This window comes from Hibiscus syriacus, unplaced genomic scaffold (genome assembly GCF_006381635.1).
Source record: "Hibiscus syriacus cultivar Baekdansim isolate YM2019G1 unplaced genomic scaffold, ASM638163v2 tig00113719_pilon, whole genome shotgun sequence".
NCBI lineage: Eukaryota > Viridiplantae > Streptophyta > Magnoliopsida > Malvales > Malvaceae > Hibiscus > Hibiscus syriacus.
Window position 1 is genome coordinate 953,461 of NW_024063467.1, and position 19,640 is coordinate 973,100.

Below are 19,640 nucleotides of genomic sequence, written 5' to 3' on the forward strand. Positions count from 1 at the left end.
CTCATTATAAATATTTTTTAAAAAAAGTATTAAAATTAAAAAAAATAAAATAAATAATCTTCTCTTATAGGATTATGAATAAAATGATGAAATAGATATATATAATGATTTTTCAAATTTTATTAATTTTGTTTCTGGTAACTGAAAATACGGGGCAGTCAACACAAATAAAAGCCCACGGCTACAGGGCGCGTGAGAAGCAAACTATCTACGTACGGCCGGGATTAAACGCGCGAATCACTCGCGTGCAACACAGAGGGGGAATCCTAAGAGGGTGTTCTTATCTGGAACTTTGCCAAAAAGTCAGGTAATTTTACTCGTTCATTTCATTAAAAACTTCCCAGATTTTTTTTATGTTTTCTGAGGTGGCTTCGGTATCACCAAATCTTTTCTTTATTTTCTGGTTTAATTCCACTCTTGGTTCCTCTACTTTTGGATATTTGAAATTTAGTCCTTTTTGCTTTTATTTTCATTATCAATGAACTTAATTTTTTTTAAAGTATCATTCATTTTTCTAAATAACTCCAATATACATTATTTCGGTGATATAAATATTATAATTTTTTTTTGTTTTAATAAAAGTGTCACAGTTAATATATTTAACAGGTGAATTGAAAATTGGAAGTCGAAAAGGGAATTAAGACTTTTGTGGTCCAATGATCATTGACAACAACAACTAATGGTGATCGATGACAGTAATGAGTGACAGCGACGTGAATTTATTTGGACTCAAAGGTTAAATTAATATTTTATATAAAATTTAGGGTTTAAATTAGTATTCTATGTAAATTTCCAAGGGTCAAATTAGTATTGAGTGTAAAATTCAAGGATCACGTTAAAATTTAATCTTTTTTATTAACATGTTACATCAAAAGTTAACGACCCAATGAACAAAATAAGACAAATCGAAAACAAAAATGAGCATAACAAAACTTTTTAGAATTGATGATCAAAATTGAATGGACCGAAAACATAAAATACCACTAATATAGTTCAACCTTATTTTAATTCAAATTTTATTATATGTCAATTTTATACAAATTTATTATAATTTAAATTCAATTTTGATTTTAATTGTTTTGCAAACATATTTAAAAAACATAACATTTGGTGATTTTCATTTTGTTTTAATTAAGACGTGGTCACTTAAGTTTAATGACTGCTAAACCTTTAACGGTTTGTTGACGTGACACAATACATATATAAAATTAAAATTACATCATTTCCACATAGATAATACGTTAAATAAGTTTTGGTCACTTTCATTTAAAAAAAACATAAGTTTTGGTCACTTACATTATTGTTTTATTAAGTTTTGGTCACTTACGCTATTATTTTATTAAGTTTGGTCACTTAGACATTAAATGTCGTTAGTTTATGACACGACCCATTAGTAAAATGATTTAATTTTTATTTCAACCCCTATACTTTAGACAAAATATTAATTATAGGTCTTTTTGTAAATTCAAATTAGTTTATATACAACATTTCAATTTACCCATTTTTTTATTTTTTATTTCTCCTCAACCCCCAATATTGCTCATCTTCTCCTCGCTTCTCTTCAAACATCTCTGCTCCATTGCAATAGTCTTCTTTTTTCTAATTACTAGTTATAATTATTTGAAGTCAAATTAGGTAGACTCTCAGTTGTAAGAACATGTATAAAAAGAAGTCATGGAATCATTAAAAATGACGATAATTCTTCCTTAAAACTCCGAAAAGTTCACCACCACCACCATGCCACTGTCTCAAACCAAGAAAACTAAAACTTATTCAATGGGCAGTGTTATTGATGACACAATACTAGGTTTCCATCTCCGATGCGTTGTTGACCAACGAAATCCACGTGATTCAAAAGATTGTCGAGAATGTTGTATAACATCTTAACATGATCGACCTCCACGACGTTTACGAAGATCAAACCGGTGTCCACCTAGTACTAGAGTCTACTCTGGTGATGAGTTATTCAATCGCGTTGTTGTGAAAATGAGGTACTATGAGGTAAGCACGGTGGCGGTGGCGCGACAGATCACACAAGCCATATGGGTTAACGGTGATTCATAGGAAACGGAAAATTGTTTGTTGTTGAGCAAAAAGAAAGAGTTGATGTTGAATATCATAGATTTTGGATTAAGTTCATTGAATGAGTTCGCGGATCCAATTATTGGATTGTTTGGATCCATTGATTATGTTTTATCGGAGGCGTTTTCTCAAGATAAAATCATCACGAAGAATGATATCTAGTTATCGGGTTATTTGGATCCATTGATTTGTCTCCTTGTTCTTGTTAGATTTAACATTCTGCATCAATCTTTGAAAATTGAATTTACTATGTATAACTTAGACTACCCAGCTTCATTTTATTTTTAGATACTCATCCTCATTTTCTCTGAACTTGTGGTGTTATTGTTTGTTATCGGAAGTTAGAAATCTTTCATTATCCTTGAAATGCAACATGAGTCCTTGAAAGAAGGTAAATGGAGTAAAGATGTCTGAAGAAGAAACAGAGAGAAGATAAACAATATTGGGGTTGGGAAAAAATATTAGAAAATAGATAAATTGAAATGTGATCCCTAAACCAATTTGAATTTATAAAAAGACTCATAATTAGTATTTTGTCTAAAATGTAGGGGTTAAATAAAAATTAAATCATTTTACTAACTAGTCATGTCATCGCACTAACGACATTCAACGTCTAAGTGACCAAAACTTAATAAAACGATAGTACAATTGACCAAAACTTAATAAAACGATAACACAAGTGATCGAAATTTATATTCTTTTGAAAGGAAAGTGATCAAAATTTAATCAACGTATTATCCATATAGAAATGATATAATTTTAATTTTATAAAAAAATTATAAAATTCAAACGAAAACGATGATGAATACTAAAGTAAATATCCGATCTTTGACCAACACAAGAGGCTTGAATCGAAGCCACCAATGTGTGGTAGAGAGTACTTCCGGAGTTTGGATATATGGATAGGACAATTATGTTGCTTTCTCTTTTACCGCTAATCTATTGTTCGGATAAACTATGCGAATAATTCCTTTATATAGTCTTATTTTGGTCACCAAATTAAAAGTTAAAAGTAAATGATCTATAATAGGCCCGTCTAGTTTAAATTCTTCCATTGTTAACCTCTAACAAATATGTGATATAGTTAAGGGACTAAAATCGAACGAGGACTAATGATTGAAAGACTAAAATCAAACATACTGATAATATTAGAAACTAAAATCGAACATATCGATAACACTACGAACCATGTACCCTTCATTTTTAGATTAGTGACCAAACTCAATCAGATTGAAAACAAAGGGGATTATTCCCATAGTTTACCCCTGCTCTTTTCCATATCTAAAATTGAAGTTCTGATTCCCACGCTGAAAGATTAACATTCCTAATCGTATTTTAATCACATTTCTTAACGATGATAATACTTTAGACACCCGAGTGAATAAGCTTAATAAACAAAATAATAATTAGCTTATTAGCTCTCACAATCGATAAAAAAGAGTCTAATTCTGTTAAAGATCCTTTCACAATTTGAGTAGCTTTAGGTTAAAGAACTTAAAATAAGATTACAAATGGAAAAATTACACAAATAAGGTTACAACTCTATAATAATTTTATGTAATGAATTTTTATCAAGTTGATCCTTTCTAATCATTTATTTGTTAAAATATGTTAAAAGCAGCCATGACATAATTTGACGAAATTTAACCATAAATACACATTGAAAAAAATTAAAGAATTAAACATAATCAAATTATGATAAAGAGCTAGATCTATAATAAATAGATAGCATAGGGACCCTCCACACAATTTGACCATTTTTAAACACCAACAGTAAGCTCATGAATTAGGATATAGGCCCCGTTATTAGGAAATTGCTAAAGTTAGTGAAATGTGAACCAACTTTCCTATCTCAATCAATTACCAATTTAGCAACCATAAGAAAATTTCTTAAGTAAAGAAAGAGTTCCACCCATCTCCATTCTTACACATTCCTTCAGCCTCTCTTTTTTCACCTCGGGACCTACCGAAGCCAAACCGCCATTTACAGAGGGATCCATAAGCAAATACGGAGCAAAATTTTAACACAAACTGCAATAATTATTATAAATATAAGAAACATGCAAGGGTACCTTATGTTTCTCGTCATCTTCGGGTGTTTCAATGTTGTCCAAGTCCAGAACACAGACTTGAAAGACATCCGAAGCACCTCGCCATCAAGCATACACACTGTTGCATCAAACCTGTTTGATTAAGTCCTATACTACATATTCCACTCGACCGTAATACATACTAGAATGTTGAAAACATTTATTTAATGTTGTTCCGAATGAGAGTATTTCAGTTTATGAGAAGTTAAATGACCAATGGTAAGTCTACATGTTTGCCTTAGGAGATGCGAGTTCCTTGCTCTGGACCTGCAGAGTCTCGAAGTAGCCTCACCTCCCTCTTAAGGAATGAAGGCAATGCAAAAGAAGCCCTGTGCATCTGTCAAAAGGGAAGAGATATTTTATTTCTACCAGGAGAATTTATAAGACTACCATGATATTAATATGCACCTTGTGTTCACTGGCCACCCATAAAAACATAACAATTCATGTGTTCACAAATTACCAATGATCATTGCTAATTTTCTAATACAATTTCAAATTTCAAGGGACTTATCGGGATCTCAAATCGGGGTAGAAGAGGCCCTGCTTGATAGGAAGAAAATGAAAAGAGAAAGAAAGGGAAAATAGTTTATTAAATGGTTGTAGCTCAACCATTAAATGAAACTATTTTTCCTTTAAGCCAAGAAATAAAGAGCCATGAAAAGTCCCCCACTTTAAACCAAGCAGAAATAAAATGGTTACCGGTCCATGTTAGATCACGAAAGAAACTACAGTAAAAGGGACAAGACTTGCAGGCCAAGATGCTAAGCCATCAAGAAACAAAAAAGATGGCCTATCACTCTTAACTCTATGAAGTTCATTTGCTTGCAAGAAAAGAACCATAATAGCTTCAAGGAGTTAATGTTCATAGCCAAAGTAAGTACCTAGTACCCTGCAGAAGAGTGAAAACTGAACATGATGGTATGAGTTCTCACCTCAGAGTTGTAAAATCTAAGTTCTCTCTTACGATGGTAAGCTCCGTCTAGCTTCTCAATAGGGTTTATGGGGTTCAAAAAATTAACAGGAGGTCCTTCTGTGGAGCATAACAGAAAACCAATCACGCCACTGCATTGCAAAAGAAAAGGAAAATAGCAATCAGTAGTCAGAAATGGTATAGACGATGATTCTGAAGATGGTTCCGCAATTGATAAATGACAACATATAAATTATCACTATCAAAGCATCATTAATATCTAAAAGAGAATAAAGGGGGAAAGACAGCTTAATCAAATACCTTGGATATGTTGGAACACTTGTCCATGCATAATGAACAGAACCCTTAAATGTTTCGTGGCAAACAGAAATCATTTCTTCAATTAAATGTGTATGAAGCCACATACTCTCTGCCATGTTGCAAAGAACACCACCAGGCCTTAATGCTCGTGCTAAAGTCTCAAAAAATGGTTTCTCTACAAGCTCCTGAGCAGGACCTAAATTGCAAACAGAAATACCAAGTAAAAGCCTGAATGATGTTGAGTCTTAAAAGCAAAAATACCATGTACATATTCTTAAAGAAACCATCTAACCTTTTTTTTCTTTTACACAAGGATAAAAGAAACAATAGTTTTGGTTTTGGTATTTGCATACCACTAATGCTGTAAATAAAATTTTAACAGATCAAACATTGCAACGTACCTACAGGATCTGATGAATCAACAATGATAGCATCATACTTCCCTTTTCGAACATGACGAATAAACTCAATTGCTGTTAATATTATATGCAAGTAAAACATCAGCTTGGGAGTTAAAGCATAATGCTTGACCTTTTAACAGAAAGTTAACAGGAAAAAATAATAAAAACGAAAGACATAAAATATTCAATATTGTTCACATACCATCAGCGACATGAAGATTAACACGAGGGTCCTCAAATCCAACAGCTAATTCTGGAAAGAACTTCTTGGAAACCTAGAATAAAAAAAGTGATAAATGGCTAATGAGCATTTTCATAAAAAAGGTAAAAGGAAAAGAAAACAAGAATAGATACTAAAATACAACATACATCTATAACCATCTTATCTATTTCACATATATCAATGTGCTCGACAGAGCTGTGCCGAGAAATCTCCCTAAGAACTCCACCATCACCACCTCCAACAACCAGGACCTGCATACAAAATTTAGTTATAAATTAATGTGAAATAACCTTAGGGTTAAAGTAAATTCCTTCTGGATGAGGCTAGATAGGAAAGATTTTGATGAAGTAAAAAAATCAAGACTGCAAAGCCATCAAGAACTTTGAATCAATGAAACAGCTTAGGGAATATATCTCCAAATTTTGATGACAGAAAAGACCAACCAATTTCAATAGGCGTTAGAACACAAAACTTAATCAAGATTATCTCATTATGCAATCTTAGAGAAAAAAATAAATTCCAATGTCAAACATAGAAATTGAACAAAAAGAAAGTAGGATAAGTTCATCAATAGATGAAGATATTAGCAAGATATAAGGGAAATTACTGACAAGAGATGGGAGGGAAATCTATGCTTAGATAAGATGAGATTACAGTTTTGGGAGATGGAATTGAACAAAGTGGAAGATGAGCTATCATCTCTTGATATGCACATTCATCTTTCTCAGTCAACTGAACTATTCCATCAAGAACAAGCACTTTCCCATATGCTGATGACTGCAAGAAAAAAAGTAGTTTCAACAGCAAGATTATGCATAATGAATGTAAGAAAATAGGCAAGCAAAGTCCGGCAAAAAAAAAAAAAGAATTAGATAGAAAGGACTAGAGGTAGACACGATTCGAAATAGAAAACAAGGAGTTAAAACACCAGACCTCAAAAACAAGGACCTCTTGGAAGTCAGATTTTTCCTTGAATAAAAATACTTTCAACTTTCAGAGAATGTGCTTCTCCTGGAGCAAAAATTTTAAACATTGTTATTAAAGAATACAGTTCAATGTGTAAGAGGCATTCACTAGTTCAAACTCAAGGCTCCTAAGCTCTAATTTCTTAGAATAAGTTACTATGATAAATTATAAAAGGATGATTGGGAGTCTATCACGGTGAGAAGGTAAACAGTAAATATACTTCAAGGAATTTCAAGCATATATAAATTACAAAGGGAAACTGAAACTCACCAGGCCACATAGGATTGTTGAAGTAGACCATTTTACCAGCTTTATCTGCGAGTGATGAAAAAAGAAAAATAAAGATCAAACCATGTAATTCTGGTAAAAATGAAAAAGTACGGGAAAAGGATAATTCAAAGATAAAGACCAGAGGAAGACTGATATTCCGAGAACCACCCAGAAACAACTGTTGAATGGCATTTTGCCTGAAGCTCAGGAGCTGAAGCCCTGGCCTTCAAGCAACAAGAAGGGACAACCTTCTCTAAGCCATTACCACTATTCACCTTCCCATCCATAATCTTCTGGCATTCCAAATCTCTTCCGATGCCTTCCCCCATATATTATCTTTTTCTTCACCGGCTCCAGCCTCTATATGTCAAAACAAATTTATAAGCTCCCTTCTTCTTAAGAAGAAGAAAACAGAACATACGCAAGCACAAGAAGTGTAAAATCTTTTTAACAGAATCATTAAAAAATATGTGCATGACAATAAAAAGAAGTAAAGATGTTTCTTTTAGAAATAAAAAATGGTAATTTCACAATGTTCCATGGAAAAAATAGTAGCATCAGATTCCTTGTTCTTCAAGCACTAATTTGATACATCACTCACCATTGTTAAAATATAATAATAAGCCTCAAAGAAGAGAGGAGGTTAAAGAAAAAAAAGAACGTGATGCACCAGAGAACTTTGGCAGCAGAAATTCCATTCCCTTTGGCTCGTGAAAGTGATTACCAAACTAAAATAAATATAACCTAAACAATGACTGAACCCATATGCTATGATTACTGAAAAAAAATATTAATAATAAAACGAACAGAAACAAACAGAAACGCTGCTTCTAGAAATGTTTCCAAGTCAGGATCTTCAAAAGGCATATCAAGGGAAGACAAATTCCATCAAGTAACGTAATGTAAACGAAAATTTCAAAAACATATTATGTTGGAAAGAAAACTATAGTTAACCATAAACCATTATTTAATGCAATTATGTCAAGTTAACCTCCAATTTTCCTTTTTGTGCTTATATTACATAAATAAACAGATATACAAAGTAAAAAACTTAATGCAAAGCTCCGATTCTCTGCCGCGAAATTCCCAAAATGGAAGGAACTAGGGTTTTGAACAGCGAAATCAAACCAAAGAATCTCCTAAACCATCGCTTCTCAAGCTCGTTGAAATCGACAAACAAAAAAGAGGAAAAAATGGAGAATAAAAGTGTCAGAAATCAAGCAACAGCAATTAACGAATTAAACGAGAAATAAAATTTGAATCTAGAGAGATAAACATTTAAATAAAGAACAAAAGATCATGGCTGGTCTAATTGACAGTGTGAGACTGAATAATCTGGAGAATCCAAACAGCGAGCGGTAAGGGTTACGGTGATGGGAGGGAATTGTTTGCTTCTAATTATTAGATTATTCACTTTTGGTTTTCCAATGCTTACCTGCTTATTCGTTTCTCTTGCTTTGCTTATTTCAATGGAAGATGAACCCTCAGTCCCTCTCTATATTCCATGTAGCGATAAAGTATTTTTAATCCATGTACTTTGTAATTTATTTCAATTGGGTCCCTTAAATTTTTTTGTCCACGTTAATCCTTGAACTTAAAAGACTTTTTTATTTTTAGTCTTTTGATGATGTGGTACTGTGAGGCTATTCGATATAGCGCATTCTCGAATCTATTGCACGTCTTTAGTAATAAAAAGAGGGTAAAGTATATAAATAGTCCCTCAACTATATGATGTTACTTTATTGAATCTTTCGACTATTAAAAGTTATAAAATATAATCATAATTATAGTATATTGCTTTTTTGAGTTAATGTCTATTAAAGTTACAAAATAGTAATTTGATTATTCATTGCATTCAAAAATTTTCCTTTTCTATTAAAAATTTATGACAATTTAAGCTTAACGTTAATTTGTTGACTAAGATATGATAAAATGTGATCTCAGAGTCTCAAATGACTATTATATCTCAGTTAATAAGTTGACGTCAAACTCAAACTGCCATCATTTTTTAGCGAAAAATGATGAGTTTGGAACACAATAAATAATCAGATGATCATTTTGTAACATTTAATAGTTAGGGGACAAAAATCAATATCCTATAGTTGAGGGATCAATATGTAACTTTTAAAGACTCAATAAAACAACGACATATAGTCAAGGGACCATTTGTTTATTTTACCCTAAAAATTGTTGCTCTCCTTATGAATATTATGTTCGAGCAAATAGATTTGCATAAAGTATATTGTGAATTAAATTAAAAAGTTTTGGAGCTTTTATATATATAATACTCCTATTAATTAAATTTACAACTTGTACGTGATATATTAACTAATAATAAAATTTAACATATTTAACTATCATAATTTAGATTAAAATAAAAAAAATAATATTTAAAAAATAAAATAACTAAAAATATCAAATCAGAATATATATCTAATAATCAAATCTCAGACACGCATATTTATTAATATTTTATTTTCATGAAAGAAAAAAAAATGAAAATAAAAACGTGGAGTCTAATATGAAAGTATTTGATGATTGAGAATATGAATAATGAATATGACATGTCTCAATTCTCAGCCCACATAAAGATGGTGCTAAATTAACAATATGGTAAATTATTGTATTAGTTATTCAATTATTGGATTGATTATATTTTAACCATTGAAGAAAAATTATTATCCATTAGGTCACTAAAATACTCTACGTATATAATTGACATATACTTCATTAAAAAAATAGAAATTTAAATGGATTTAATCCACGGCATTGAGAATCTAAAATTGTATATAAACATGCAGGGAGAAGAACTAGCAGAACAAGTGATACATGCCTCAATTTCAATGGCCAAAAGAGGAGGAGGTAAAGGATAAACCGGCCAAACGGGGATCGGTCGTTCAGTCGGAATGCATCTGCGCATGACCGGTGACCGAACCACACCAAAACAACCTGGTGAACTAATTGCCTTCTACCAAGAATGCCGATGCCGGATGGGTCCCCTGTCACCAGTAATCATTGCAAGAGCAAGTTCCATTCTTGATATGATGAAAGCGATTCGAATCCCTTAAAACTATTTCTCTCCCCGTGGCCATCGAAATGTATTTGATTGCGGTATGACAGTCTCCGCAAACACGGAGATTCTTGAAAACCCGAATCAGTTTTGATCTTGATGTGCTTATAAGACCGAATGCAACAGCGATTTTCTCGCTGTGTTGGAAGACATATTGCTCCTTCTGTTCCTCCTCAAGCTCATGAAGTACAAAATCTGTATCCGGGAAATAGCCTAATCCCTTTATTTCTAAAGCCACTTCATCCAGTTTCTCATAAATCTCCTGTGCTTGTGGGTGTGAAGTATCGGCCACATGGAACCTGTGTATTTTATTGTCCGCCTCTATCCAACTACAACCAGCTTCTTTGATCAGATTTCTTTCTTTCATATTCTTCCTAATCCGTGCCACGTCGTCCCATTGACCGGAAGAGGCATATAAATTCGATAGTAAGATATGGGCGGCTGTATCCTGAGGATCCTGCTGAAGTATCATCTTTGCAGCATGTTCACCAAGTTCTTTGTCATGGTGGACTCGGCAAGCTCCGAGAAAAGTACGCCAGATCAAAGCATCCGGTGTGCAGGGCATCGTGTCTATAAACTCAATAGCTTCCCTGAGTGATCCTGATCGTCCCAACAAATCAACCATGCATGCATAATGTTCCATTCTTGGTGCAATTTTATGTTCTTCGTGCATCGAGTTGAAAATTTCCCATCCCTCTGAAACCAAGCCTGCATGGCTACAAGCCGATAAAACAGCAATATACGTGATCTCGTTCGGCCTAATCCTTGCCTCAAGCATTTCGTGGAACATTTCCAAAGCTCTAGTAGCAAATCCATGTTTTGCAAAACCTGTGATCATAGAAGTCCATGATATAACATTTCGATCACCCATCTCATTAAAAACTTGAAAAGCAGCTTCTATGTGCCCACACCTAGCATACATGGATATCAATGCATTACAAACGCATTGGTTTGACTGAAACCCCGATTTAAGTAACCGAGCATGGATTTGCTCACCCTTGCCGATTGCACCAATATTTGAAGCTCCACTCAGGAGACTAGTAAACGTGAAAGCATTAACCTCAACTCCAGCATCAGCAATTTCATGAAAAAGTTCAAAAGCTCCTTCAGAATCTAGGTTCTTAGCATAAGTGTCGACGATAGTGTTGTAGGAAACTAAATTCTTCTCAAATAGAGATTCGAAAGCTTTTTGAGCATCGTCCATCCTCCCGGATCTAGCATACATGCTTATAAGAGAGTTCCCCACACAATCATCCGAAGAAAAGCCATGTTTTACTGCCTGGGAATAGAACTGTTCACCTGTGCGATAATCGGAAAGATTTCCACACGCCTTAAGAACACTAGAAAATGTGAAATGATTAGGCGAAACAGGACCTTCGATCATTTTGCAAAAGAGGTCTATGGCTTCCATATCGTGACCTCCGCATTGCACGTATCCCGTTATAATCGCAGTCCACGACATAACATTGTGCTTTTCCATTCTATCAAACACCCTCCTAGAATCATCCAAAGACCCGTCCATTGTACACTTAGCGTACATGTCTACTAAACTACAACCAATGCAAACATCTGAAGCGGATCCTGACAGTATAACCCAAGAATGCAATTGCTTTCCGAGAGACAATGATTCCGATTCAAGTTCAGTGCAAGCTGAAACGACACCACTTAGTGTAAACCGATCGGCCATGTAGCCACTTAGAATCATATCCACGAACAATTCAATAGCACCCTTCGGGTAACCTAATTGCGTACATCTAGTCATCATCAGTGTCCAAGAAACCACATTTCTTTCAGGCATTTTATCGAACACCTTTAAAGCCGACTCCAAATCGCTATTTCCCTTAGCAAACATATCAATTAAAGCACACCCAACATTCGTATCAAAGTCGAGATACCCCGTTTTCATTAGAAAACCCAATATTATTTCTCCAACTGAATAAAACTCGGATGTCGAACAAGCCCGAATAACAGCCGTGAAGCAATACTCGTTCGGAAAAAACCCGTTTTCAAGCATATCAAGAAACGTCAAAATTGCTTCGAATTCCATCTTATTATTAGCAAAACAAGAAATCATTGCACTCCATGAAACTAAATCCCGTTTGTTTCCCATACTTTGGAATATTTCACGGGCTTTGTTCCAATTGCCGGACTTCGAGTACAAACTGATGAGCGAGTTAAAAAGGACGGAGTCAAGCTCGAGTTTGGACTGAGTCAAGTGGGAGTGGACAAGTTTACCAAGCTGGAAGTCACGTGACCTGATGCAAGCCTTGAGGAGCACAGAGTAGGTGATGAGGTCTGGATGGGTGTTTTGCCTGGCCATGACATCGAGCGTGGATATGGCTTTGTGGAGGTGACCTGCATCGAGATGCTTGATCAGACGGTCCCTAAGGGGTTCGAAGTTGATGGTGCTCCTGATCGACGGTGACGGCGGCGGCGGCTGATATGGGAGTTTCGGGGGAGGACGGGTTGAGGATGAAGCAAGGGAAGGAAGCGGGATTTTGGCTGGAGCGGGAAGAGAAAGATTCATCATCGTTGGCTTCTCTACTAACGGCTACTTAGTTTCAAGTCCAGTGAGCCATGTTCAAAGCAAAGGTGCGGACTCTTATGGGAGTTATCCTGTTCCATATGGGCTCTGGAATAAGGTAGCTTTATGGAATTACATATTGCGTGGTTAAGGGTAAACTTCGTATTTGATAATTAAATTATACCTATTTTAATATCTGAATTTTCTTTTTTCTAAAATTATACTTAATACTTAATTTTTGTTTTATTTTAATATTTATTATTAAAAATTTAACGTATTTAATATCTAGACTATTAATTTTGATCTGTTTTAATACCTGAATTTTCATTTTCTTTTTAAAATTTAATATATTAATTTTTTTTTAAATCATAATTAATGTTTGACGTATTATTTTGAGTTATAAGTAACCCAAAACTCATGTATTTAATAATAAAACGAATCTTACCTAAATAATAATATCATTGAGTTTATAAGTAATCCCAAATTCATGAACTTAGCTAAATAACAATAACATACTTTTCAAAATCAAACGATGCAAGAAACTATACATGACTGTTCCTTTAAGAAAAACCATGAGAGCTGAACCTCCAAGTCAAACAAGCTGGGCAAAAACTATAAATAAACCATCCCCTGGTGGTTAAGCGCAATGAGTTCATGTTTAAGTCCCACTGTGGCCCTACATTCAACAAACTCGAATCCCCCTTACGGTATCGAATTCGGCTTTTCTTTTTTTAGCCCAATGTCACAACCTATGACAATCAGCATCAGCAGCTATGACGCGACTGTTTGCTGCTTCTGGGATAGGTCTTGACGCCGCTTGACGGAATCTGGAGTCTCGCCATCGATGCTTGTGTCCTCTTCTTCACTGGTCAGTCTCCGGCTGCAAAGACCCCATCCACACTCGTTGCAAAGCGGCCGTATTCTGCCTTGAAGTTTGACCGATTGTCCTTTTCCACACCTAATTTTTCTGCCACCGTCTGTTCAAATCAAAGAGCAAGAGAAGTGAGGAGCAATGCTCAAACCATGCAACATAAATGCATCATAGGAAATTAACCAAAAACATCAATAAGCATTCAGGTTCACAACACGAGGCATTAAGAACTGATTTCCACAAAGAAACATAGAAAAAGGGGCCATGATCACAATACTGACCGGCTCAGCCCCGAGGAACCCCATGGCTAGCAGGACTAGGTCAAGCTCGATTATTTCCTCAGAGCCCTCTACTTCCTTGAATTGGAACTTCCCACCGGCATCCTTCTACCAACGCACACGAACCACCTTGAGTCCTTTCACAGTTCCATTCTCATCTCCTATAAACCTCTTGGTCAAAACCTCATAGGTTCTTGGGTCTTTACCAAATTTGGTAGCAGCTTCTTGGTACACGGAATATACGAGGCCACTACAATTCCAAAAATGCAAGAAAAAAAAAAGTGGAAGAGGTCAGATTTCTAGATTAACAATATTACAAATTGAACCCTGCGATTCCAAGTACCACCACTAAATTACTTGGTTCCAAAGGCAAAGCAAGCAGATAGCAAGTGATGAATCTTACCGTATAAAAAAATGTCCAGCACGAGCCTATATTCTATATTTCCTTGCACATATTGAAAGCCATAGTATAGAATCATTAAGAAACGAAGAATATAACTGTCATACCTGTGGCCAGGGATTGCCAGGAGCTCTAGTCTGCGGTGGCTGAGGAAGTAACTCGAGATTGACAATGCTACTACATCCATGCCGGATAGATGTCCCTATGCAATCTGTACCAGTATCACCTCCACCAATGACGACGACTTTCTTTCCCATAGCTGATATGTAGTTACCATCTTGGAGATCACTATCAAGCAAGCTTTTAGTATTTGCATGAGGGAACTCCACGCAAAATGAACACCAGATAAATCTAGTCCTGGTACAGGAAGGTCCCTGCATCGCAAAATAAATGCAAGCTTTTAGTATTTCTTAATCCAAGTCTTTTGGCTCGATTTATTTCCATACCTAGGCTTTTTTTTAGGTTCGGACAAGTGGGAAACAATACTAAAAAAATCAGGTCTGCGACCCGGGTCAATATGGATTAGTCAAAGCGAGGGCAACTAAAAAAAATTAAATAAAAGATTATCAACAGGGTTGGTTGAAGTGTTAAATAACTTGATATACCTTAAGTAGGTCTTGAGTTTGAGTCTTTGTATATGCAAAAAAAAAAATCCATACTAAAAGACTTACTCACCACAGTATGTACCACCCGAATGATTTTTTTTTATAAGTCTCTTTAAAATATTAGAACTCAATAAATAATAATATTGTATTTTAACCTTTCAAAATGGTACAATTTTAATACGATAGGAAGTAATTTCATTCTTAAAAAATTAATCAATTTTGACCTTTTAAAAAATAGCATCGATTTACCTACTGGGATTGATTCAAGTAGTAAACAACTTGACATCACTTAAGAAAGGTTTGAGTTTGAGTCCTTGTTCACCTGAAATCGGGAGGACAACAAAAAAAATAAAAATAACGCCGATTTTACACATAAAAGTGTTGATGCATCAACTATGGCTTAGCATACCAGCAACCCAATTATGCTTTTAATTGCAATTTCATATGTGGTTTGTTTAATGTATGAAGTTTCACTTTTATAATCTTTAAGCTCTTCATTTGTCAAAAAGCCCCAACTTTTCCTTTTGGTAATTCCATATTGTGCAAAAAAAATTAAAAGATTAATCGAATTTTGTTCACCTACTACTAATGACTTGGACCCTGAATATTATAATCCCATGCTTTGATGTATTAGTGAAAATAGTTTCTGGTAATTGCACGTGAATTTCATGGCCAATTGGTGCGAAGTTGACGTCATTTGCGTATCTGTATTCTGGATTTGGTGAATGCTACAATGGAGGAGAAAGAGATGTTCTATCTTTCAAGTATTTTAATCTTCAAGCAAAAAGAAAAGCAATTTTGTTGGCTTTAATCTCATTTTCAGCTGTCATCTTTTGAACCCCAAACGTTTCAATCTATATAAAAATCATTAGTTAACACACGATTAAGACTCCAAAATAAGAGCATTTTCTAACTTAAAATAAAACATTGAGGACTAAAATACCCCATAAAAAAGAATAAGGATTAAAGTGATTATTCTGTTAAATATCAAAGGTCTTTTGTACTAAAATAAAACGTTTGAGACCAAAATAATTCAAAAAAAAAGGAAACAAAATAACCATTTTAGTAAGCGTTAGAGGACAAATTTGGCATTATGCCTTTCTATAATGGTCAGCTCTATGGTATTTGAATATGGCATTTAGCTAAGTTGTACCACTTCAAGAGAGTGCAAAATTATTATTATCATTTTGTTACCTGTAACTTTTCATCTCTACAGGACCTTGTAAATATGAGTGCCGAGCCATTTACACCACGGAGGACAAGCATCCTCGAGTCAACATATGTTCCACACACGATATTCGACAATTCGAACATTTCAGGGGGGACCTGTGTCCGGATTTCCTGAACTATGTTTGCAGCATTAACACCCTGTTCCAATGTGTCATCGAGGGTCATCGTAATCTCGACGTTGTCCGGAAGGAGCTTAGCTACGGGAAGATTCGATGGTAATTCCGTGAAGGGGATCACTTTTCTCCATTTCCTGCTAGATAGTTTCTCGGTTATGAACTTCTCGGAGTTTGATTGCCCCAAAGAGAATCCTTCCATTGCCGCCTCATTAAGATATAGTCGCTTCCCGGCTCTTAAACGAGATGAAGAGTTCACTTGCAGTTTCCCCTTGATTCCCCTTTTGTCATGGGGCCAATCGTGTCCCACCATGATTGTGAATCCAATTTCAGATGTTACCAAAAGGCTCGTGTTCGACTTGGAAGTTCTTTCAATTGTTAGGTATGTGTTGCCGATGAGGACACGAACGGGAGGTTGGCGAAGAGTTAAACCTATGTGCCTTCCGGTAGAGTATAACAGACGCCATTTCCCAGGCAGAAATTCCAACCAGTTCTGCATGTTCCAAACAAAGACAAATAAAACAGCTTATTAGCAGAAGTAGGGTGCAATCAAGTGTAACCGAGCTCAAAACTGGAAGAAGCTCATGTTTGAATTTCAGCTCGAAGTCGACGATATCAGAGCCGAAGTTATTTCGAATCGAGCTCAAGTAGCTTTCATGCAAAGGACAAGAAAACCTACACAACTCAAAAAGAGAGAGAACAAGGAATCACCTTGGGCCTTGAATGGGGATTCAACATCTCCATTAATTCAATAAAATGGGCAAGCCTGCCACGCTGTAATATGAAAAATAACAAGTTAGCTCACCTATCCAAATTTAAAACATGGATTAAAATAGTGTAATAAGGACACAGCATATTATGATATGAAACCTTCCATATTATGTGCTTTGGTTTCAGAAGAAATACAGTAAATTATTTAACCTATGATAAAACTACAGAAGTATATTATAATTACCTGAGCTTTGCGATAGATATACTCTTCTGTGATTCTCACTGCAGTTGACCCAAGACCCCATCTGATAATATCCATGGATGGGACCACACGCCATCTCGGTCCACATAAAAATGGATGCCTAAGAGCATCTAAGCAACTGCAACAAATAAAGAAATTCACTATGCATTAAGAAACTCAGAAAGCTACAAACCTTTACATGAACTTTCTTGAAATATATTTTGGATTCTATGTTATCAGAAAAAAAAGTTAGGGTAAAGTACCGTTCAATAAATTATCTAGATCGTTTTGGTCACTAAACTTTCAAAGGTTACAAAATGATCATTAAATTTATCGAACTGTTATAAAATAGTCATTGCAATGTTATAATAAATGTAAAAAGTTTGATAATAGTTAATGACCATTTTACAACTTTTGAAAGTTCAGTGACCAAAACGAGATCATCTGAACATAGTTCAATGACCTCACCTCTGTTGTACTTAACACAAAAAAGAAAAAGAAAAAAAAAGGAGAGAAACTACATAACCAATAATGCAACCACTTCATCGCCATCAGATTGTTCAAATTCTACTTTTCAGCATTTCTAAATGCTATATAGACTAATTTTCCAACTACATTCTCAGGAATCCAAACAAAGAAAAAGATTCACTAGCATAATTTAATAGCATACCTTATTCTTTTAGAACCTTTGACAGTAAGTAACAATGATAGAAGGTTCCAACCGGCACCCCAGTTTCTATCGAGTATCTGCAAAAAGATAATTTGCTAAAAGATCCTTACGAACAGTAAAGAAGTGAAAAGGTGTGCTCAAGTAAAATGACTCACCTGGAGTCCAACATTTCCAGTAGCAGAGTTCCGAGTGAGGATTGGCAGAAGAAATTCACGCAAGCATGATGGATCATTTCCCTGCAATGGCATACAGAAAATTCAATATGACGATGAAGTGCCTGACACGAAGATGTTCAATTTTTCAATATATTTTGAGGATCATAGTCCCGTTCCTATGGCCAAATATGATTTGAATGTTTCAAATACGGGCACTTCAAGGAAAATGAAGAGTTGAGTAAAAAGGGAAATATGCACGATAATCAAACCCAAAATATTGCTAACAATGTCAGCTAAGTTCAACAACCTGATTCATCCTAAGAAACACTTCTAGTATTAGGGGAAAAACAGTTACACAAGTGTCGAGTATTATACCATCATAAGGAAATGTTTGAACTTTGTGAAGATTGAGGGATCCATGAGTTCACTTAGCACCATCTTTGCCATCATAAATCCAACACACCTTTGTAAGACATGACGCTAAATGAGCTTCAAGATCACGATAAAGATGTAGGCTAAAAAGTTGGTTTTTATTTGCACCATACCTCATGTCAAATGCAATCATCATTTGTCTCCTGTTCACCTTGCTATCCAGTGCACTTCCACTGGGACCATTCTCATAGAAATCAGCAGCATTTCCTAGTATTCCTACCTGATAATGTCACTTTTAAAATTCATTCAGTTGAGAGAACAAAAATAGAGAAAGGAATCGTGGCATTGTGCTAAGCAAGACTAGAATCCTGTACATCCGATTACACAATCCTAAACAATTATCATTAAAAAGATTTGTAAATACCTTGATATGTCTATCAATAGGACTTATATGCACATTTTCCAGCCTTAACTCTGTATGCGCAATCCCATGGCAATGCAAGTAGTTTACCTGAAAAAGGTAAATAGCAAAATCAAACTCCCGTTGAGAAACATGGATCACAAATTTACGACAAACATTGAGAAATGTCAGATGCAATAATTAGGATTAAAGAAGAAAGAAACATACTCCAATTAAGAGGTCTCTCATTAATATTCTAGTAAGCCTCAACTGACGAGAAACTGCTGGTCCCCCAACTGAGTCATCTCCTACCCTCCTGACAGACTCTTCATCCAATGCAAGAGTTGCTTCTAAAGTTGGAAGCCAATTGGGTTGCTGAAGCCAATGTCTTAATGAAAAGCTACCATGGTACTGCAAAACATGTATATATAAAAACATAAAAAAGTAGTAGTTTTAACCCACTCAGAAGGGAGTACAGAGTCGGGGAGGAAGCATGGATAGATGATGCAGTACATATGAAAAAGAATAGTAATAAAGAATTAAATGGAAATAAAGGGCATACCCCATGGACCAGAGTGAATGAGCTATGACTACCACTTTTATGTGATGTGACATAACCATAAACTTGCATGGAGTAAGAATGGTAGAGGATTCTGCGACCAACAAGCTTTTTCAACACCTGCAGTATATTCAAACACAAGGCATCAACTTTCAACACAAAAAGTAGCTTTGGG

The 19,640-nt window shown here is 35.0% G+C and overlaps 2 protein-coding genes and 2 pseudogenes across 3 annotated transcripts in view; all 4 read right to left on the bottom strand.

The window, feature by feature from the left end:
* Nucleotides 1-4,081: 4,081 nt before the first annotated feature.
* Nucleotides 4,082-8,065, bottom strand: LOC120186630 (annotated as a pseudogene).
* A 2,044-nt stretch (nt 8,066-10,109) lies between these two features.
* Nucleotides 10,110-12,947, bottom strand: LOC120186612 (pentatricopeptide repeat-containing protein At3g49170, chloroplastic-like). The gene has a single exon (XM_039190497.1). It carries the CDS (start codon nt 12,864-12,866, stop codon nt 10,269-10,271), a length of 2,598 nt encoding a protein of 865 aa, XP_039046428.1. The 5' UTR covers nt 12,867-12,947; the 3' UTR covers nt 10,110-10,268.
* Nucleotides 12,948-13,360: 413 nt separating this feature from the next.
* Nucleotides 13,361-15,711, bottom strand: LOC120186755 (annotated as a pseudogene).
* A 416-nt stretch (nt 15,712-16,127) lies between these two features.
* LOC120186787 (probable plastid-lipid-associated protein 14, chloroplastic) overlaps nt 16,128-19,640 on the bottom strand; it is a 30,694-nt gene continuing 27,181 nt past the window's right edge. For both annotated transcript variants that reach the window (XM_039190638.1, XM_039190639.1), the window contains 10 exons: nt 19,469-19,585; nt 19,135-19,317; nt 18,931-19,017; nt 18,680-18,786; nt 18,510-18,597; nt 18,135-18,215; nt 17,980-18,056; nt 17,313-17,448; nt 17,069-17,131; nt 16,128-16,850 (listed from right to left, as the gene is read on the bottom strand). In XM_039190638.1, coding sequence (XP_039046569.1) covers nt 16,197-16,850; nt 17,069-17,131; nt 17,313-17,448; nt 17,980-18,056; nt 18,135-18,215; nt 18,510-18,597; nt 18,680-18,786; nt 18,931-19,017; nt 19,135-19,317; nt 19,469-19,585 — 1,593 coding nt within the window. In that variant the 3' untranslated portion in view covers nt 16,128-16,196. The remainder of the gene's footprint in view (nt 16,851-17,068; nt 17,132-17,312; nt 17,449-17,979; nt 18,057-18,134; nt 18,216-18,509; nt 18,598-18,679; nt 18,787-18,930; nt 19,018-19,134; nt 19,318-19,468; nt 19,586-19,640) is intronic.